The 23,560-nt window shown below is 40.4% G+C and overlaps 1 protein-coding gene across 3 annotated transcripts in view; it reads left to right on the forward strand.

Annotated features, from left to right (window-relative positions):
• slc8a4b (solute carrier family 8 member 4b) overlaps positions 1 to 17,636 on the forward strand; it is a 91,429-nt gene extending 73,793 nt beyond the window's left edge. For 2 of the 3 annotated variants that reach the window (XM_034136525.1, XM_034136526.1), the window contains exons 13-18: positions 3,173 to 3,279; positions 7,371 to 7,495; positions 8,078 to 8,113; positions 8,699 to 8,798; positions 9,451 to 9,723; positions 12,770 to 17,636. In XM_034136525.1, the coding sequence (XP_033992416.1) occupies positions 3,173 to 3,279; positions 7,371 to 7,495; positions 8,078 to 8,113; positions 8,699 to 8,798; positions 9,451 to 9,723; positions 12,770 to 13,149 (1,021 nt within the window). In that variant the 3' untranslated portion in view covers positions 13,150 to 17,636. The remainder of the gene's footprint in view (positions 1 to 3,172; positions 3,280 to 7,370; positions 7,496 to 8,077; positions 8,114 to 8,698; positions 8,799 to 9,450; positions 9,724 to 12,769) is intronic. The other variant, XM_034136527.1, reaches the window with a different exon arrangement.
• Positions 17,637 to 23,560: the final 5,924 nt, after the last annotated feature.

The following is a 23,560-nucleotide window of genomic DNA, read 5'->3' on the forward strand; positions in this document are numbered from 1 at the left end:
CAAGTTTGACTGATTTGATTCATTTTTCTGTTGAATCTGTCAAGTATTAGACTATAATCAGCTATCCTTGACCCTTTGTAGTTGTGCTGATAACTATAAATGTATTTCTCATAGTGTCTAATCAACTTAACCAAACTTAAGTCCATGACATTTAAAGCCAGAGCTTTGTAAACCATTAATAAACAAAATAAGCCCTGGCGCACCATTTTTTAGCAGTAGGCTTCCAGATCAACCTGAAGCACATTATTCACCAAAATGAGAGACGAAACTGAAAGACACAGAAAGAAAGACAAGAAGAGAGGTTGAAATGACGAGTTTTCGCAGCAGCTTGTGATTTTAAACACACTCGTCCCATGAGAAAAAGTTAAATCCAAGTTAGGATTTACAAATAGTTTGCTCAAATCTTCTGCAGACCTGTTTCTGAACATACCTTTATCATCACTCAACAGCAGTGGATATTTCTCTCTCTAGTTTTAGTAACAGGAGGTGCAATACATTATCATCAGTCAGGTGAATATTGAAATCACCGATAATAAGGATCCCATCAGAGTTGCTGGTAGGGGGAGGGGGAGGGCTGAGATAGAGATGAAGAAAAGAAGGGCACAGATGGAGCGCTGCTACAGCTAGCACCAACTATGAATAATGAAAGCACTGCAGTGTGTGTGTTTGTGTGTGTTTGTATGTGTAAATTAACTTAATTAATTGACCCATATGTGTACGAATCCCCAAGTGTTTACCAGGTACATGTTTGCATGTTGTTTTTGTGCATTCAGCTGAGTTGTGTGTACATGTGTGTGTTTGTGTGTCACCGGTGAAGCGTGGTTTACATGTGGGGGCGGCTGACTGTCTGTTCATACAAACCGCTCTCTGCGTAATGTGTACGATGTGCAGCAAAAAAGACATTTAGTGTGTACATATCCACTGTGTGCTTCCTCCTGTTGAGGTTTGTCTGTTTGTATATGAAAGGTACATTTAGTCCGCTGCTGTGTGTGTGTGTGTGTGTGTGTGTGTGTGTGTGTGTGTGTGTGTGTGTGTGTGTGTGTGTGTGTGTGTGTGTGTGTGTGTGTGTGTGTGTGTGTGTGTGTGTGTGTGTGTGTGTGTGTGTGTGTGTGTGTGTGTGTGTGTGTGTGTGTGTGTGTGTGTGTGTGTGTGTGTGTGTGTGTGTGTGTGTGTGTGCGTGTGTGCGCGCGCTTGTTCCCCTGAGTGAACTCACCGAGTATTGAGTCATAACCCTTCACATCTCAATGGAGTCTCTGCATTACTCATTCCCCTCTTTCAACCTCTTTCAGTCTTTCTGCCTCGTTCCTTTTTATTCTTTACTCCCTCCCTCTCTCGCTTCGTAATCTCTGTTTGTCCTTTTTTCATTTTTCCAATTTTTTTCTTTTTTTCTGTCATCTCTCCCCCTTATCCCTTTTATCTCCTTTTTACATTAGTGTTTCCTCCTCTATCTCACTGCCGATTCCAGTTTCCAAACACCACAGACAGATGGCTGCAAATGAATAACCCTTGTTGCTCCCTTTAATAATAGATAATATCAATTCCATTATTTTGATTTTACACTTTCAGTCGTATCACATTCGGGGATTTAGTAACAACACAGAAACAAATGGGTAATGTCATGAAAACGGTACTATATATTATCTTTGAAGACAAAAATGTCACATTTCTAAAACTGCAGGTAAAAAATTATATATAATATATTCATATTATTTTCATTGAGTTAAATCTTTTATGTCAATGATTCGCATAACCATTGATTTTGATTGTTTGCTTAAACAAATTAAAAGCCTAAAATGTTCCTAGGAAGTGACAGGAACATATAAATCAGATGCAAGATTTAAAATATAACAGATATTTAATTTGTTCTTCTCACTTGTCCTTCACGTAATTAATGGATTTGCATACATCACTCATCGTTGTTGGGTGTTTTTTCCCCTCCATTGTTCCACATCTGACTAAACCACACTTTCATATCTTTTCCAACATTGTTGAGAGGAGGCAGCTCAACCTGACTCTGGAAATAGAAAATCCAGCCGGTTTTTATCCGCTGTTGCCGTGACAGCTCACCAATGAAAACAATGTGCTTCCAGCTCCCCACACCTCCATCACTCTCTCACCCCCTCCTCCACTCCTTCCTCCCTCTGGTTTCTCTTTGTTGAACTGAAGCCTATTTGTGGTGTCACAGCCAACATGGCTGACAGGGAAGCAGATGATGACACCACCAGGTGGAAATGAATTCATTGCCTGTCACCCATATAACTCTGGGTGGAAACAGGACAAAAGGAGGCCAAACGGATGTGATTTCCATAGAAAACGTATACACATCTCATTTTGGTACCCAGGACATTTTTTTAATTATGGGATGTTATTAAAGATTTAGTTATTTGAATATTTACTTTATTCATACTGAGGTTATTATACTCCAATATCAATACAAATATGTGTACCAGCATCAATTACACAGCAGTCAAATACTTTTGTACAGTATCTGTTGATTACATTTTATATTACTAATTTGTAATTGCTGCCTACATTAGCTAGACACACCTGGCAAACCTTTTTTTAATGGTGCACTTAGATCAAATACAAATAAATATCACCTATGTTTAAGGCTTTAGAACAGGTGAAAAAAGTGAGAAAATAATCGAAATTGCAAAAATAATGGTGTGATTAGAGTGCATTAAACTCAGAAATATCAGATTTTAAAAAACTGTTTTTCTCACTTCCTTCTCAGGGCTCCCATACTCTTTTTTCAAGTAATGTATGTTAAATATTTTTTCACTTTTTTAAATTGATCTAAATATACTGACATATCTCAGAGATGCCATCTAACCTTTTTTCCATATAATAAGACATTTTTCACACAACTACTTTTAATCGTACTCTATGTGTTCTGGATAGTGTCCCCTCAAAACTCTTTGCGCTGCAATTGTAGGGTTTCCCCTAGGTGCTCCTAATTGTACATTTCCTACTGTGGCTGTGCTGTGCTGCATCACTGTCAGCAGGAAGAAATATATAACCAGGGCCTGGGGGGGTAAGCTGCCTCATAAGAGTGCCCCTCTGAGTAATGTCAACTTGGGTTTTAATCTTGCGTACGCTGCTCATCATCTTCTGCAAGACAAAACAGAGGAGTGCAACTTTTTAACAATATCTTCTTTTCTTCTTTTAACAGGAAGATCATCGAGGTGAAGATCATTGATGATGAGTTGTATGAGAAGAACAAGACCTTCACCCTGGAGCTGGGAGAGCCCATTCTGCTGGAGATAGGGCAGAAACACGGTGAGTGAGTTTGTGTGTTTAGGGCCCCTACACACCAGGCCGATATCGGCCGTCTTGCGTTGTTGGGCGAAAACGGGTTCCTTGTCGCCCAAAGTCAATTTGGTGTGTCCCGAACCCTCGGCCGTGACACGCCTTATTTGGCCTTTCACGGTCGACACCCGGCCGATTCAACATGTTGAATCGGCCGGGTGTCGGACACAAGCTATCGGGCCAAGAAACCACTCTGATCAGCTGTTCAGCTAGCAAATGAGAAGCGAAACGGAAGTGAGGGACGTAAACAAACGATTTAAATGTCCTCTCTTACCTCCCACACATAGCAGGGACATCTCTGATATCGGCGGGAGCGTCCCCGGCTGTCCTCTGCTGAGAGCTCCGTGATTTGTTTGGTCAAGTCCGGTTTTTCATCTCATCGTAAATTTAGCAAGAAGTGGCCATTATTACATTGCTGACTCAATAAACTACACACCCGCCAGAACACTGCGATCATCAGATGCAGGTCTATTAACTGTGATTTTATAGTATGTCTGCACTTTATGTGCTCATTTCATCATTCATGTATTTTTATATTCTAAAACATGTTTTCGATGGACGAGAGTGAAAATGGAACGGCACACGCTATTTGTTTGTTTATATCAGTCTGTTCTTCTTCTCTGTCTTCCGGTTGTTGCCTATTTTGAATGACGAATACACACTACCGCCGCCTGCTGGTAAGGAGAGTTATTGCCACTCACGCATGCGCAGTTCGTACGTGCTCGGCTGAAGTCTTTGCGGTGATTTCCAGTGCGACACACGGCCAAGACGCAGGAGAACTCGTCGATGGAACTGTCGGTGTCGGGTGTCGGCGAGTTCTCTGGTGACTGCCTGGTGTGTCAGGGCCTAAGAGTGTGTGACTAACAGAATGAGTCTTAATTTAAGGTTCAGGTCTCCTGCACACCAACGTCTTATTCACAGAGTGAGACTCTCATTGATTGTCTGAATGCACCAATCCAAACTCAGATTAACTTGGGAAACATTTCACACTGAACAAAGCACGTGGAAAGGATTTAAAGAACTCTGGACGTGAGCTGTGAGGTGTTTAAAAAAAAAATCTATATTTGTGTTTGAAAGGACTACACATTTTCATTTTTTGTTCATAATTCCATATTTAACGCAATTTAAATTATGATCTATTTTGATCATGTTCCTTCCTCTCCTCTGTCAGTTAATGCTTTTTGAGTCCACATAGATAACCTCAGCGCTTTGAAATCCACTAATCTAAAACATTAAGCCCCTCAACTTTTAAAAAATGTAGGAAGTTAATTTCTAAAAAGGCCAATCACAGTGACAGACAGCTTCTCTGGCAGGTTACTCAAGGCTAAAGAGAACTGGCGCTGAAAGTCAATAAGTAATTTCTACTGCTTGTTCAGCTTTGACATTTCTTTCGAATGTTGACAGAAAAGACAAAAAGAAATGTGGAGTGACTTTTGTTGAGTCCTTTCACTTTACAGAGCCCTTTCCTTTGTCTCAGTTATCCTCAATTCACCCTTTTCTATCCTTTCTTCTGTTCTCTTCCTCACTGAATAATGTACACACATCTAACCTCTGTCTAATGGACTGGTTGTCAACCTGGGGTTCAGACCACTACACATTATTCTATGGGGTGGGAAAGCAGCAGCATTGATTTATTTTTCTTCAGGCCAATAAAAAACACTCAGAGCAGGTTTGGGACCATTGCTCTACGACATACAGTATTTCTCTCACTTCCCACCCTCAGTATACACAAGTAAGATTGCAACTAATTCATTATTTAGCGCCTCAATGACAAGGAAAATGGCAATTAACCAAAATCTCATATAAGATGTTTATAGACATACTTTATTCCCATTGTGCAATTCCTGTAAAGAAATAAGTCAAACATTTGAAACAACAAAAAGTATAGAGTGGTGCAGGAATGAGTCCTACAACCCAGAAATGAGTCAGCATTGTTCCAGTCCTGTCACTGGGTTTTCAAACATGTTAATGGAAGTTGAAGACAAGTGTCTAAATGAGACTACTCAACATGATCACACAGAACATTAGCTGCCTTAAGCTCATGAGTTGTGACCAAGGTCAGGCTTGTTCCTTTATAGCCTTATGTTATAAAGTGGTGTTAATATTTGGAGATTATCCTGCTGAACAATACGTGTAAGTAGACGTGTTGTTTGCCATGTTATATTCTGCAATATACCTAAATTCCATTGGTTTTTGTTAAGGGATCCCTTGCGATGCTAACTTCCTGCTTGGCCTACAAACCAGGAAGTAGCCATCCCTGCCCTACTCTAATATAACTGAGGTTGTTGAGTATAACCCATACATGCCTTTACCTTATGCTACACGCTGGGTGGCCTACACTTGACACGGTGCCTGAATGCGTCCTGTATGAACACAGATGGAGCAGTGATGATGGTGATGATGGTGCTGCTTATGCTACACTTCCTCTGTAGACAAAGTGACAGATCTGGTGGGGGAAAGGTCTGTTCTCTCCATGTCATGTCATGAAGAGCCAGCAGCCCGGGGCATGTTTCATCACAGAGGGAATTTAATTGGTTTTATAGGACTGTCACATGTGGAGGGACATACACACACTGAACCACACACACACGCACATGCTGTCGTTTCTTTTCAATTACAGCAGGTTTACACTGATAACAGTTGACTCAATTACTGACAGACACTGAGTTTGAAGAGAGAGGAGGAGACGTATGGATGAATGGAGGGGTGTGTGGAGGAACGTTTGGTGTTTGAGAGATAGAGAGATTGTTTCATGTGAGAACATCGGCCTTTCCTCGTGGGTCTTCATATTTACAATAACATGGAAAGCTTGATTGATCCGATTTCTCACATCATTCTTTGAATATTAGCATTTACAATTTCACAGCTGCCTGCACACTCTGATAAATGAAAACCCAGCAAATCGATAAAAGCAATTCATCCTGCTCTGGTAAAAATCAGACAAATGTAAAAAATACATGGAAAAAGATTTTAGTTCAATGCCAGGCCGAAGCTCAATGCATATATAATACTTCATACATTTTACATCTAGAAGGAGTATGGCACTAACAAATATTATACCACGAAGCTCTATGTTTGTTTGTCAGAGAAGAATATGAAAGAGGGGCTGACATTTTAACGTCTTGAACACAAACACAAAACTTAATTTAGTTTAGACAATAAAGGGACCACCTTTCTAGGAATGGGCAACATACCGTCTACCTTCAACTATTTGTGATAAAGATGTTGTTGGTTTCATATGGTACAAGAACACCGGCCTCCTGGGTATCCATCGCTCCTGACCCTCCACCCCTTATGGAGTTACTCTTAACACTTGATCACCTGACTTTGTTTTACCATTGCTCTTATTATAACAACTCAAGTGGCTAGAGGTTACTGTCATCTTCTTTTTCTTTCGGTGAATTTTGTAAATGGATGACCTCCTGGTGCAGCAGGTCCCTTCTGACCTAGATTTATGAGGCTGAAAACCACTGATTTAATAGGGTGATATCATTCGCACCAGCAACAAACCTTTGCCAGGGCAAGGTGCATTATCTTGTAAGGAACCCTGTGATTTGAATCCACTCCCAAATGTAATGGGTTCTTCCTCGGCCCATGCCTTACCATTTCACAATATTTCATAAAAACCAGGCCAGTCGTTTTTATTTAATCCAAACAAACAAACAACGAAAATCTAAAAATGACCTCCTCTGTGGGGTAAACACCCCTAGACCAGTAGGTTTACAGTATGTGTTTTCAGACCAATATTAATAAAGTGACTGAATGGTTTTGTGGTAAAGGTAAAAATAATAAAAACGTGTGCAAAAATGCAGAGAACCCCAGAACAGAAAGCCTGTTCTTCAATGTACAAACATATGATCATAACATGAAAAAAACACTGCAATACTCACCACAAAAAAACGACAGAATTAAAGTGAATGTGTACACAACCTCTGTTACCTCACTGCAACAGAAATTGATCACCTTTAACTTGGTTTCTGTTAGTTGTCACTGAATAACCTCCATACAGTTACACCCCAACTTACTGACCTCACTGACCCTTTCTTCTCTGGGTTCTGCAGGGGACTCCAATGAGAACAAGCCCTTGGTGGGAGCAGAGGACGAAGAAGTGGCCAAGATGGGCTGTCCCAGTCTGGGCGAACACACACAAGTAGAGGTGGTCATCGAAGAGTCCTACGAATTCAAGGTGAGCCGGTTTCTTCTGCACATATTTCCATTTACAGGCAATCTTGTTTTGTAAGCTCTTCAGAATGAATCACCATATACTGTAGTCTTGTAGAAATAATAATGCCCACCAGCTTGGCATTCAGATGTAAATAGGACCTGAACAAAATTAAACAGAGCCAAAATGCAAATTGCATCTGAAATGGTTTAAAGTGCGTGTTAGCTCCCCCCACCCCCCCACCGGTCCATTTTGTTAGCATGTAATGGATTCTCTGCTGAGATGCATGTCATTTTGATATCACACATGCAGAAGAGAACAACAAACTCAAATTGAGCTGTCGTCTTGGTGCCTTAGAGGAAAGAAAAGTTGTAATAAATGTTGTGTAAAAAAAGCATTGCATTGTTATTCAGCCGTGGATCATTACAGATCATTCTCTCTTGAGGCGCCTGTCTTCGTCATGCAATGTGTGTTTTCATTCTGTTTATTATTTCATCATGATTTTGTCTTTTTGTCATTGTGGTGAAAATCATATTTTTGTTGCCCATTTCATTTGCTTATGTTTTCCATTTGTGTCATTCTGTATGTGTGTGTGTGCGTGAGCAGAGAGCAGTAAGCACACTTATCTGGCGGGCTGAACAGGTTATCCATCTTCCTCCCTCTCTAGTGCATGCAACGCTAGTTCCTCCATCTTCTACTGAACAATGCTGAGGTGTTACAATCCCAGTCCGATGCATAAATCCTTAATTGTCGCCCCACACTGGAATTAATTTGAATTGTTGACACTACTAATTCACAGTATATTGAATATAAAATGATGTGGTCTCTCTTATTAAATAGTAAATCATGCAGGGTTTCCTCCTCACAAAGCTGAGTTATGATAATGACTGCTGGAGCTGTTTTGCATCAACAACTTTCATTATTCCCCTTCCTCGCTGCTATTAAACAGAAACCTCCCCTACTCTGCCTGAAGGGGTTTCCTAGATTTCACAGCATCGTATTAATGAGCATCCTCCACCCTCAAGTTGTCAGTGTTATGAATTACGGACTTTTTAAATGTATCTTTGCAGCATGAGAGCTAATTGAAAAGTTTCTGTGTGGATGTGAGTGAATTAACAACTTGAGTGTCTTTTCTGGTCTGTGTGCTCCTGCATGTTTGCTTTTTGTGTGTTTGTGTGCGTGTGCGTGTGTGTGTGTTTGTGTGTGTGTGTGTGTGTGTGTGTGTAGAATACAGTAGATAAGTTGATCAAGAAGACAAACCTGGCCTTGGTGGTGGGAAGCAGCAGCTGGAGGGAGCAGTTTGTCAACGCCGTCACTGTCAGCGCAGGTAACACACACACACACACACACACACACACACACACACACACACACACACACACACACACACAACACACTTCCTATTTGACTTCATTTTGAAAAGATGATGGATGATAAATAAAGTACATTTTCGGAAATGTTTGCATCAGCATTTTATGTTGAACCTTTCTTTTGCACTTATTTAACTATTTAAGGTGTAGGCCTACTTGTGCAGGTTTCATTGCTGATTCTAAACACCCAATATGGGCTATTTTCTATCTGTTAACACTAGAGAGAGGGAGGTTTTCTCTAGTCCCGCTGGAAAGAAACACAGTGCTTTTTTGCGTTCTTGCCAACTGATGAGTAAATCAATACTTGTCTCTTGTCCATAAACTAATAGTATGAGCAGCTATTTAGCGTATTACAGGCTTTTTCCAAAGTTTGACATCTAAATCTCACTCCTAAGTTGTATCTTGATTGTTTAATCAATGCCAGATTTATGCAACAATCTGACAAGCTGTCCTAAAGACTCTTGGCAAGAATACTTATTACCACAAATATGTAACTAATTATTGGATTTGATGTCAAATCAATTAGGATACATTTTTGCTAAAAGTTAGCCTTCTTTCAATTATCTCCCTGCTTTTCCTCTCTGTGTGAATCCTCCTCCGCCCCCAAAGGAGACGACGATGAGGAGGAGAGCGGCGAGGAGCGGCTGCCGTCCTGCTTCGACTACATCATGCACTTCCTCACCGTCTTCTGGAAGGTCCTGTTCGCCTTCGTCCCGCCCACGGAGTACTGGAACGGCTGGGCCTGCTTCATCGTCTCCATCTCGCTGATCGGCGTCCTGACGGCGGTCACCGGAGACCTGGCCTCGCACTTTGGCTGCACGGTCGGCCTGAAGGACTCGGTGACGGCCGTGGTGTTTGTGGCGCTGGGAACATCTGTGCCAGGTGAGTAGAAAGATGGAGGCAAATCATTGAATGTGTCTGTCATGGCGCATACTGCCTTTACTGATGCTGAGTTCTCCCAAATTTCAGATTTGACAGACCCATAAAAGAATTGGACTAATCCTTTCTTCTTCTTTTGATTTGAATAGCTTCCGCCCTCAGTAGGCAGGCTCAAAATAAAATGTGTGAAATGGATGCTCCATCACAGCCTTGAGCCCGAGCTTGTCTGCGCCTGAAGGGCACGCGTTGTCCCAGGGCTTTAATTCAATTCCCTTCCTCATCTCTCTCGCAGCCGTTTTATTGTTGCCCCTCCTTATGATTGATAGGAATAGCTCCTTTGCTACTCCTCCATGCAGGAACTATTTTGCTCGCGGCAAAGTCTGTATCAATTCTTTTAGGAGTCATATTATTTTGTGTGCTGGATTTGGGGACTGTAAACACATATTTGATATCCATTAACAGTGTGTTTGTCCCAACACAAGCCACATTGATGTTCATCTGTTCCTCCCTCTCATACCCCACCTCACTTATCTGTTACCCTGCTCTCGTGCCCCATCCCGGTCAAATTATTATTCTGACTCGGTGTTACCCTACTCCATTCTGCCTCTCTCCCCTCCTCTTATTGCATGTTGTGTTTTCCCTGTTGCATCATCCATCATTCTGTGTGCTGTGGTACCGAGGTGTGTGTGGGTGAAAATGTGTTTTCTCTGCCAAGGTGATGCAGGTTCCTTAGGTCATTATTACTTCCCCAGGGAGTGTGTGCTCCATCGTGTGTGTTTGTGTGTGTTCATGTGTCTGTTAGAACCATCTCCTCTCTTGTTACCCGCTCTCTGACTTGCACTTTATGAAATAAGCAGCTCTGCATTATTACAATGGAGACACACTGGAGGATTATCCCGCCAATTTACACCAGTTTTGCCGACTCAGGCAATTAGAGAGCAAATGCTGATCGGAGGCTTGATCGCTGTGAACTGCTGCGTGTCCCTGGCTGTTAAGAGGTTTATGGAGCTTATCTGTTACCATTCATGCCTGTAAACAATATCAGTGATGTCAATATTTGATATTTGCTATGAAATCATAGTTTATCTTCACACAATGCTTCCTGAGCTTATGGGCGCATGAACTTAAATAGTTTTGTCTTTTTTTATTGGTGTCACATTCAAGAAATTGAGCATCATTTTTAAAGGGTCAGCTAATTTTCTTTACTAACCCCACCTCAGCACAATGGGGGTACATGTTTGTTTACTTTCTACTGGAGATATAGTCCTGATTAAAACACAAAATCTATAGTAACAGTTACACTATGTTGATCCTAAAAATCCAATTTGGTTCACTTTGTATTAAGGATGACATCGTGTTCACTTTTTCTTACAGGCAAGAGATTATCATGGTAGTTATCCCTCAGTCCCAAGCAGTGTTCAGACAATCCTGTCAGTCATAAATTACATTCCCAACTCAATTACTTTTTACTATTAAAATTACAATTAGGGACTACAAACATATTTGGGAAACTTTCAGAAGCCCAAATGAGCTACGATAGCAACTTGCTATGTTTCTGACTTTGACCAGTTAAGGAAAGTACACTATTCACACTTCGTTTTCTTCTACATTACAGTAATGTGAAACCGTTATTCAGTAACAACATAGTAAACTAGGGGATAACAAAGTTGTAATCTAGAAATTACATTACCATTACTGCTAGACTGGTAGAGGACATATTGGCTTGTTGAAGGGGCTGGAGGTGTGCTGAGGGGGCTCGCTTATATCAAAAGAGAGGAGGAATATGTTCACTAACATCACCAAGATAAACCATTTTATATTTAGAGTTACCAGCTTCTCAGAGGCTTAGACATTGTCATTTATGGATCTGTAATTGGGTCTTTTAAGAGGTAATTCAAGAAAATTGATAACGTTAGTGAAGTTGCATTTCATACAGGGTTTTATTTTCTGCGTTGCCAGCAGTACTTAGTATTGTGTGTGGAGGCAATAATGTGCCATTTCATGTCTCAAACCCACAGATTAATTTACCTATGTCGACACGTTCATTTCTGTTTGTGAGGTCTGCTTCCAACGGGCTTCATCCCCCCCAAGAAAGTTTGGAGGATTTTCTTCATGTTGGGATATGAATTTCCACTAATCTCGCCGAACATTCAAATGAGAATTGAAACTCATCTCACCAGCCCGTCTATAAATAGAAATAAGCCGAGACAGGCGCGCAATAACTGGCAGCTGTTCCCTGCTGTTCCCTGCCAAGCCAGTCGTAGAGCCTCTGCGCCTTTTACCCAATTCCTCCTCAATGTTCAGCACCAAAGAGCTCAAAGCACGCGCAGCAGCCTGCATCATGTTACAGCATTAATGACATCTGTTCTGTCTCAAGCTGATGCCAATATACAGCTGCGGAGTACGGAACTAAAACATTAATTTCCCTGAAAGCGATTCAATGTATGTTACATCACAAAATCACATGGATGTTAATGAAATTAAAATTCAGGGGGTTCTTTCAACCTGGATCTTAACTGTGGCTCGTGTATACTTTGCATTTGCCACTTACATTATTATATATATACAAATATTTCCACTGCGTGCCTCTAAGTCCTTTTTCTCAATTCATTTGAGTCCATGTGTCTCAGTATGTGTCTATTTTTACCAATTGCCTGTACGTATGTGCTTCTCTCTTTATCTCTAACAGTCTTCTCATTAACAATTCCATAGACTTCTTCTACACTAACTTGTTCTATAGTGCCTGTCAGATTATATCTATGGATGTAGATATAGATAGAGTACGTGGGTGGGTGGTTTTATACTCCTTGTTACCCTGAGGTCACTTCCTTAGTGGCTTTCATCAAGACATTTATAATAGATAATCAAAAGTCCATGAAGTCATATTACTTGATGTGTTGTTTGACATCAGGTTGATGTTTTACATTTGTTTCCTGCCTGATTTTGTATGTTTTCATATTGCTTTTCTGTGGATTGGTCATTATGATTAAATAAATGTGGTATCAAAACGCCTCAAATGTATTGTAAACTCTTTGTCTTTGTCCTCCAGACACATTCGCCAGCAAGGTGGCCGCCATCCAGGATCAGTACGCCGACGCCTCCATCGGGAACGTCACAGGCTCCAACGCGGTCAACGTGTTCCTGGGCATCGGCGTGGCGTGGACCCTGGCCGCCGTGGTGTGGCGCTCCAGGGGCAAGGTGTTCAAGGTGGACCCAGGGAACCTGGCCTTCTCCGTCACGCTCTACACCAGCATGGCCGTCATCTGCATGCTCATCCTGCTGTACCGGCGGCGGGCCTCGGTGGCCGGGGGGGAGCTGGGGGGGCCGCGGACTTGCAAGATTATCACGTCGCTGCTGTTCTTCTCCATGTGGCTGATCTACATCCTGCTGGCTTCACTGGAGGCCTACTGCCATCTACCAGTGTTCTAAATGGAGAGGAGACTGACCCACTGCCAAGAGGGGGAGAGGGGGAGAGGGGGAGAGGGAGAGAGGGAGAGAGGAAGGGAGAGAGGAGTCTTCAGACGGACAGGTCCAGGACAGATGGGTAGCAGAGGCGGATCAATAATGGACTCTCAATTTCCTCTTTTTTTTACGATTTTCAGTGTTTCAGATATATTTTTGTCTCTCCATTTATTTATTTCCTGCAAACACTAAGTCATTTTTGCATTAGCAGCTCTTTGAGGAAAGGAGTCCCACCATCTACCCAGTGTTAAAGGGACACAAACCCTCCTAACCAAGATTTATTTCACATAAATGTATGTTTTAAAGGAGCTTTTATGTTGTTACCTCAATCATCCATCATCGTCAGTGGACCACACGGTTTAATAGTTAATAAAAGGCTGATATCGTTCAATATACTGCCAAATCAGCAGGAGAGAAAAAGAGATTTGGAGCAAGGAGAGGTGTGACGCCATCACTCACAGGAAGATTTAGGGAGGAAGATAAAAGAGGACATGGAGGCAAAACAACTAGAAAAATGTTGTGGATAAAGTCGATGGACTGACTGGAGAAGAAACAAGAAAAAGAAGAATGGATTAGAATACATATTCTTCTCCTCACTTTCTCTCTCTTGCTACTTTCTGCTTTTTCCTATCTGGTCTACACAGGAAGAATCATACCCACTGTACTCTGTTAATACTACCAGTGACTTATAGGTTGAACCCCTATCCCAGATGTACACACACACACACACACACACATACACACACACACACACACACACACACACACACACACACACACACACACACACACACACAATGTGGGGCCTCAGGTGAATAACATTGGAGGACCTCTCGCAGGATAACACAGGACTGTTCCTTTTTCTTTTTTTCGTGAATACACTGTGCGAAATATACTCTCCACCCCTCCACACACACTCTCTCCTACCAAACACTCCTCCCTCATCCCTCCCTTTGCCTTACCCGCTGTAGGACTTGTCTTAAAGTTGTGATAATGAAACGCTGTAGTAACCACCATCAATCCCTCTTTTTAATTGAGCCAATCCCAAGTCCTCCTCCTTTTGCGCCAATCAGCAGCCTCGTTTATCCCACCAAGGTGTCTCCCCCCCCCCCCCCCCCCCCCTTTCTTTTCTAAACTTTTCAATGGCGTCACGTGTTGATGTTGTTACCGTGCAATTGTAAAAAAAAAAAAAAGTTAAGTAAGATAAAGACATATAAATATAGTATGGAGGTATGGAGGTAAAAAAGGTTTAAGCAGGTGGTTCGGAAGAATGTAACAAATGTCGGATTAGCATCTGGGAGAAAAGTGGGATGGAGAAGAAATGTGTGATAAAAAAGTCTGGAAAACCAAGCAGTCCACTTTGTAAAAGTTGAATGAAGAAGCGTCGTGCAATACACAGCGTGACTGTTAACACTCTAAAGTCGCTTGTAATGGCAAGGAAACGAAAATCGGGACTAAACAGGAAATGATGTAACGCTATCTTCTGAACAAGATGGACGCCAGTTAACGACTAAGAAGAGGAGGACGTTGATGACGAATCAAAACTATGACTAGTGTTTCTAATTGTACATGATAATATAAGAAACTTTTATTGATGTGTGTGAGAAACACTGATATTTAATTTATGTGAAAACCCCGGAGGAAATAGGAAATTGTCGCCCTTCTTTCCTCTGAAACACAATTCAAAGAGAATCCCACCACCAGGGGAAACGGCTGGAGGACTCACAGACAGAGAGAGGAGTCTCTGAGGGAAATGTACGGCAGCTCTGAAATATCACACGACTGTTCTGTGGCAGTCGTCACGTTAGGATGTTTCTTTGAACAAAAATCACAAATCCTCTGTTATCCAAAGATGTAATAGAAGAACAATGTCACAGATCACCGTTCATCTCCAGTGTGCAGTTTTACCTCGCAGGCGTCGTACAAGTCCCACCAGCTGCCAGGTGTAAAAGAAACTCTCATATTTAAAGGTGTTCACACTACAGATATATGTGCTTAACCATTGCTATTTTTATGGGTACGAGCCTTTATCAAAAGCTGTGCTAACTATTTAGTTTTTGTATAGAAGTGTGAGGCATGGTGTGTGTGAAAGTTTGTAGTAGAGAATATTATGCCACATATCATATGAAATCCTCCATTTTTCTTAGTGCGTTGAATCCAGATTTATATAACGTATGTGTTTATAGCCCTGCCTTGCCCAGGGGCTGGGCTGAAGCTGGGCAGAAGGGATGGCATATGGTGCAGGTGATTATTAAATGTAATCCCTCTGTTAACAGCAGCGTACGAGCAACCATTTTCCCCTCAGCTGCCCACACAGCTCGTTGTAAACTTCAAGGAAAATCCTGTAAGGACAATAATTTAGCTTTTTTGTTTAATCCACAGAGAGCAAAATGGGACCGAAAACAACAATTTACCTGCCCACCATCCGCCCTTTTTCTTTCAGATAAGGACAAATTACCCGCTGCTTTCAATTGTATGTAAATGCTTACAAAGCCCGCTCAGTCTTCACCAGGCTCAAAAACTCACGGGTGGAAATTACTTCCTGCGTCACCCCTTCAATCAAATGTGACGTTTTAAACGCCACAGCAGTCCCCATCGACAGCCAGAAAATCTGTTAAAGTCGCAGTGAAATCTACCTTGAACAGCTGTTTTCTGCATCAGCTGATATCTGACAGGCACAGCCAATATTCACTGATAAAGAGATGTGGCCCCCTGCCATCGATGCGCTTGCCCTCTTTCAAAAGAATATTTCTTGGCTGCAAATATTTCCTATTGCTGTCTAGAAATTAGACACAGGTTTACACCCCCACTGAGGACTCTTCAGCATGTTAAGTGCTTCCAGGGCCTTTCGGGAAAAATATTGAGGTCAGGAATCCTGGAGAGAAAGATTTGTCAAAGCCCCAAACAGATACTATTTTATTTGGAGTTCTCGTGTTTTATTCTGTTATATTTCCATTAGTTTCCCAACATGCAGATCTAAATGTCTTAAAGTAGAAGAATCTACTGAAAGTATCCCACTATCCTCAATCTGTTTGTTGACATGGAATTACCCGTACCTATTTGAAACTGTCAGACTAACCATCCAGACCCTCTCAAATCCTGAGTCAGTCCTGCAGCGCACCGTATATTTTCAAACACAGGAGTCGGTCATCAGTTAGTTTTGACATGACTTACTGGTTGGCATGGCTCCTGACCCTCTGAGACGCCAAACGGTCCCCCCATGACTCCAGCCTCTCTAACGTTAGACTGAGTGGGTGGGCTCATAGTGACGCCACAAGAATACTGAGACTGATTTAACAATGTAGGCTCTTTAAAGGTTCATAATCCTTTCTGGAATAAGACGGAGTGTGTGTGTGTGTGTGTGCGCGTGCATGCTTTCTAAGTGAGTGAAGAAATGCAACCATATTTTTAGTCTCTTGCCTGTTGCTTAGCGACCATCTAACTGCGAGCCGTTGTCTTCTTGACTGTTGCTGGTGTGTGTGTGTGTGTGTCACTCTCCTTTGATGTTTCTCACTTGCCCTTCTTAGAGTGAATGTGACAGTTTCTCATTCATTAGATCTCTCTCTGCGGGCCAATTCCAACATGTATTACTCTTCGTTTCCTCCGACGTGTGTGTATCGTTTCCTTTGTGTTCCTCGTGCCTCACCTTGTTTGCATGTGTATCCGTTGTGTGTAGGTCTACATGCGTATGTGAGCCTTTGTTTGTTTGTGCCGCTTGGTGTTGTAATCTCCTTATAAGGGCTCGCCCCCCGCGTCCCTGGCTGAGTCCCAAACGCCAGATTAATGAACCTGAATGCCAACCTGACCCACAGTAAAAAAAGGCCTGGAAATTGGATTCCCTCCATTTCCTGTGTGTGTGTGTGTCCCTATCGAATTAGACGTATATTAGATTTGGCTGGCAATCAAGATTGAAATAGATGGTGGCACATTGCTTGAAGAAATGTGTGTGTGTGTGTGTGTTTGTGTGTACAGTGTGTGAGTAGCTGTCATACATTAAGGTCACTGACTCTACAAACCGATTGCGTGATATCATGATGCTGACAATCACACACGTGTAAATAACACATACACACGTACTGCACTTGTAGAAACACAGATGATTGATATGGTTATAAAGCAAGCAATCCACACACACACACACACACACACACAAAACTTTGGCTCTCCGCAGTTTTAGTAAAACTGAACATATTTCCTAGCAATGTTACACTTTAATTTAGTTGGAAAATGACAACAGAAGCCCGCAAAGAAAGTGTATTTAGTTGACGCTTTAAGTGACGGTTGCTAGGTCGATTATTTGTGCATGTGTGTCTGAGTGTGTGTTTACAGACAGAAATCACTATGTGTACATGAGTTAGAGATATAAAGATACTGAGCTTGTAAAGAACCAATTTTCCCATTTTCCCATTTTCATTTCAGAGACGTGTGTGTGTGTGTGTGTGTGTGTGTGTGTGTGTGTGTGTGTGTGTGTGTGTGTGTGTGTGTGTGTGTGTGTGTGTGTGTGTGTGTGTGTGTGTGTGTGTGTGTGTGTGTGTGTGTGTGTGTGTGTGTGTGTGTGTGTGTGTGTGTGTGTGTGTTGATCAACCTCTATTTATCAATGTTTTTTACCTTTCTTTTTCCCCTCTACCTTCTAAATATTTATATATTATATCACTTCCTACTTTCCATTTTATTTATATATCATGCCACCCTATGTATGAGGTCACAAAGTGCTTTTGATATAATTATCTTTCATTTCAATTTTTCAATTTCTTTTATTATTATTATTATTTTATTGTGCAATGTTTAATTTGTGTCCAAGGTTTTATGTTGTTTTGGTGATTTTGTTTTGTAAAATGAAAAAAAGCCCTCAGAGTAGAACAGGAAATTAGCATAGTTACAATTGAAATAGTGTGCTATATTATCCCTTTTTTATTGTGTGTGCGAGTGCGAGTGTGTGTGGACACGCGCATCTTATCATCATTCCGTCCACGAGTGTGTCGATGCATGAATTAAACTCATTCTGAATACAGTGTTGATGTTGGAAATGTCGTAGTAAAGAGTAAAGTATTTTTAAATGCTGAAAATGACATGAAAACCGATATAGATGTTTACAAAGACCAAACTTTTCTTTTATTTCTTTTTTTTTCTCAAAGATGAAATAAAACGTGACTGGCAAACGCTCAGAAGAGTGTCTGTTTGTTTTTCATTTAATCATGGTGGGAAATATATCAAAAGATACTGATTTGACTAAAAGCTCAAACCAATCACAAAATGGACCGTGAGTGTGTAGTCATGATTGGACTGAACTAAATTAGCCAGGTGTCTGCGTTACAATGTAATCTAATCCAAGTCTCCTGTTCACAGTACTTCAAGTCAAATAAGTGAAATATTACGTTTTTAAAACACTTCCTTTGATGGATCTTGAAAATAATGTTATTGGTTGCATTATGGGAAATGTAAGATCAAACACTTTTAGTTTGACCACAAAGTTAAGTGGTGTAATTGTTTTTTTACTTTTGCCTAAATCTTCACAATTTCCTGTTGTTTATTCATTTAAATGGGGAGTTTACTGGAGATGAAAAGATTCTACTGTGACGCATCCTTTCCCTATTTATTTAAAAACAAAAGAGACAACTATGTAAAAGCCTTTTCCCATTATGCTGCTCCTACTGAAGTCTTTAATTAAAGCTGTAAATATTGATTTTGCCGTCAAAATGAGAATAAAAAACCTTTTTGGTGTAACAAGTTGCTTAAATGTCTCCAACACCTTCCCCATAGCACTATAGTAAGTGTGATAGCATACGCCGATGATGCAATTCAGCTGAGGCCTTTTATGATGATATATCATGCTGTATGAACTGTTCTACATATTTCTACAGCTGTCCAAGCGGGGGACTCATCCGGATTTCCAAGCATTTTCACAGAAATGGAAAGGTTAAATCAGCATCCCAAAGGGTTTGAGTCATCTGGGCATTGTTTGAGTCAAACAAACAAGATACATGAATAGCAAGAGTCTGACCTGACCCATCTGAAGATCACAGGCTGATGTCCCCATGGTGGATAATGTCAGCCTTTCAGAGAGACACTTCAAGGTTCAAGGTTCAAGGTTTTTATTTTGTCATACGAACATAGCTACAGTGTAGTTATGACGGTGAACATCTTAGGTCACAGGCTCCTTCAACAGTGCAACACAATAAAACAGAAATACAGTGCAAGTAAATAGTAAATACAAAAATTGTTTAAAAAAGTGAAATAGTGCAATAAGAGTCTATGTGCAAGTTATTGGAATATGATATATTAGATAAATAGATACATAATTTCTAAGTAGTAAAGGGGACAACAACTGTTGATTACGGCTTTAAATGCAACTACATCTCACAGAAGGGAAGAAGCTGCACATTGTTTTAAGTGTAATAAAGCAATTTGCTGATAGTCTGCTTTAAATTCACACTCATTTCTCTTCTACTGAGCTGCAATAATCAATACACTAGCCCTAATAGCTATCTGTAACAGATGGATTCATAGATCATTTGTTGTGCTCTGTGAAAAACAAGATGCTTCTTTGGTCATTCAAAGAAACTATTTTGAAATAGCAACTGCATTGAAAATATATGATATATTTCGTCAGTCACGCAGACTGTTGTCATATCTTAATATCTAAAGTTTGATGCTAATGTGTAGATCTGATCGGTTAGCTTCCATTAAATGCTCGGGATGGGTGGGATGACGTAAACTGGAAAACTGTCATCATTGGTGCGTTACTCTCGAAATTAATTTAGCTAAACTGCCTCACAGTTAATCATCTCATCAGCATCCGCCTCGGTGTTACCTAACGCTGCAACATGAGAACAAACACACTGATATTTATAGCACAGGCCTAAGGGGAGTGGTTGTTGGAGATTAACACACGCCTGGGACCTGACCAGCAGAACCGCTGTCGGCCAATCAGAAGCTCCACTGTGGTTCCCTGATTTGATCTGAGGCACTTTGGGAAAAGCAGATAGAGGGAGGGTGAGTGTGCTTTCACTTGCTCTGCATTATAGTCCAGGTGTGTGTGTGTATGACGTTTATTTTCTAAGACTGACCTAATTAGAGTAAAGAAATTCAAACTTTGACTCAGAGCTTTGAAACTGTTTTGCATGTTATTCCCCTTTTTCTGGTTCTTCTCTGTCAGTTTCCCAACAACCAAGATGGCAGCTGTTATTCCCAAAGCAGCCCTGCGGTAGCCACGACGGCGAGACACGTCTCCATCCTCCGCTGGAGAGGAACAAGACGAAAAGACAAAGAGTAAACACATCCGTCCTGAGGGACAGAAAGAGAGAAGGAACACGAGAAGGAAGAGGCAGACGGAGACGGACAGGGAAAAAGACGGAGAGCTACAAAGTGTGTGAGAGGGAGAGAGAGAGAGGCGGACAGACGGGAGGAGTTGGGATGTGAGACAGACGCAGAGATGGCAATAAACAAATTGAAGCTGTGGAGTTGTTGCTGACACAGATTTATCCTGTGGGATCAGGAAAAAGACAGGAAGTGACACGCTACGTTGATCGTCTCCTCTCTCCTGGGTCCAAATGTTTGCCTGCACGCGTAAACACATTTTGACACTTCTTAGTTGGTTAATTGGCTCGACACTTCTTTTTTTTAAAACAACTTTCTATTAGTATTCACCAACAAAATGATGTTTCTCACCAGAAGCGAATCATTTAAAGACATCAAAAGAAACAGATTGTTTCAACATTTTACAAATGAGTTATTTTCTCATGCAGCTATTTGAAAAGCTGTGTTTTTTTTAAAGGGACCCTATTATGTTCATTTTTCAGGTTCATATTTGTATTCTGTGCCTCTACTGTGACATGTCTCCATGCTTTAATGTTCAGAAAGGTCTTTATAGTATGGCAAATATCCGCAACAAAACGACATAGTATTTGATGTCGAAATAAGGTGTAGTATAGTATGTCGAAAAAATGACAAAAACAACATAATATACTATGTCGTAAAATGACAATTAAAAAAAATGAAAACATAGTATTTTATGTGAAAATAAGGCGTAGTATAGTATGTCTAGAACAATGACAAAAACAACATAATATAGGCCTACTATTTCAAAAATTGAAAAAAAACGACAATTTACAAACAAATAAAAACATAGCATTTTAAGTCGAACATGTTTTTCGACTTAATATACGTCTTTTCATATTTTCGACACACTATATTACTTTTTTTCACATTTTCGACATACTATATTATGGCGTTTTTTTGCATATTTTGGACATACTGTAGGCCTACTATACTATGACTTTTTTCATATTTTTGACATACTAGTATGTCGTTTTAATTAAAAAAAATTGAAATACTATACTATGTAGTTTTTTTCATATTTTGTACATAATTTATACTATGTCGTTTTTTTCAATTTTTTGACTTATGTTGTTTTTGGCACAGTTTTCAACATACTATACTATGGCCTTTTTTCATATTTTCGACATACTACACTATGCATTTTTTTTTGCATTTTTTCGAAATACTATACTACGTTGTTTTAATGCATATTAAAAAATACTACACTGTGGCTTTTTTTCTTCTTCTTTTCAACATAGGCTACTTATCGACATAATATAATATATTTTTGGGGGAGGAGATAAAAAAAGTTACATTTTAAGTAACGGGGAACCCTAATATACAAATGTTGTTCTGGAGATAAGGGGGGACGCTTATCTAAAAAATGTGATTAGAAAAAGTTAAATTTGTATATAAGGGTGGACACTTATTTAAAAAGTAAATTCTGCACATAAAGTCCCTTATCTAAAAACTAAGTTCCGGACATAAGGGGGACCCTTATCTAAAAGAATATTTTCGGACCCTTATCTAAAAAGTATTATTTTTATATAAGGAGCGATCCTTATCTAAAAAGTGAATTCTGGACATAATGGGGGATCCTTATCAGAAAAGTAAAATGTTTATATAAGTCGGACCCTTATCTAAAAAGTGTATTCGGGACATACAGTAAGGGGGGGAGGGGGACCTTCGAATCTTAATATGAGGGGGGACCCTTAACTAAAAAGATAGTTACAGAAATACTGTAAGGGGGGCCTTTATCTTAAAAGTTAGTTCAAGACATAAGGGGAGGAGGTAGGACCCTTATTTATAAAGTTAGTTCTGGATATAAGTTGGGACCCTTATCTAAAAAGTAAAATGTTATATAATGGGGGACCCTTATCTAAAAAATAAGTTCCGGATAAAATGGGGGACCATTATCAAAATTGTAAAAAATTTATATTAGGGGGGACCCTTAGTTAAAAAATGTGTTTGGAGAAAAATGTGATCCGAACAAAAACCCTTACTGTAACTAAAAAGTGACATTTATATATAGGTGGGAACCTTATTTAAAAAGTTAGTTCCGGACATAAGGAATGTTTTGCATATTAGCGACGGTTCAATAAGGAAGCCTTCCTTTAGTAATTATTCTATTATTTAGGTTTTCCCTTTGACTTCTGACGTTTTCAGTGGACTGAGGTCAGTAAACTTGACAGACGGCGATTTTCCGTGGAACATTTTCTTTTTAACCTCAAGTTTTTATCCAAAAATCTGCCGTCCAGTGAATCAATGAGGATTCTCTCTGTGAAAATGTTGAACTGATGTACAACCTTGTTCCAATTCACACCTTCACAAAAAGAATGCGGCCAATTAGAATTGCGTATAATTGTGTACTGTAGTTTGAACACAAACATAGCTAGTTTGTTACTCAATGCACTTAGGATGCTTTGCAGTTTGAAACCAGTTCCTCTGACAGTTTTGCCTCTTCTTTCTGCAAAGATCACCTCTAAATGAATGTGAAGCCATAGCTGTGCCTCGAAATTGAGGGACCAAAATCACTCCGAACTCAAACAACCAAATCAATGACAAAACTTCATCACACACATAAAAAAAACAACCAAGGTTCAACTCTGTAACAGGAAGTTTATCACTGAATGTTCAGTCGTATACTTTATATTAATTATGAATAAAATATTACATCTGGATCATTGTATAGTATTCCCTTACATCCAACAATCATTTACACATATACAGTGTCAAACAACTTATCACACAACTATTGTATCTGGCATGCTTTCTTCACTATGTCAGTACAAACTGCTTTTAATTAACTTAACTAGTCCAAAAGCAAAAGATGGTCCATAATTGAGTGGAACTGAGGGGAAGGAAGTGGGACAGAGGGGAATAAAAAGAGAGCAAGAGCAGACATGACAGCCAGGGGCCTCGGGGGGGGGCCTGCAGGGAGACGAGTCACACCAAATGTCTAATAAGAGTCAACGAGTGTTTGTGTGAGGCTGCAGCCAGCACAGTGTCTGATGGGACGCTGCTGTGTTTGGGCCAGAGAATGATCATGTGCGTGTCTGTT

The sequence above is a fragment of the Trematomus bernacchii genome, unplaced genomic scaffold, assembly GCF_902827165.1.
Source record: "Trematomus bernacchii unplaced genomic scaffold, fTreBer1.1, whole genome shotgun sequence".
Lineage (NCBI taxonomy): Eukaryota > Metazoa > Chordata > Actinopteri > Perciformes > Nototheniidae > Trematomus > Trematomus bernacchii.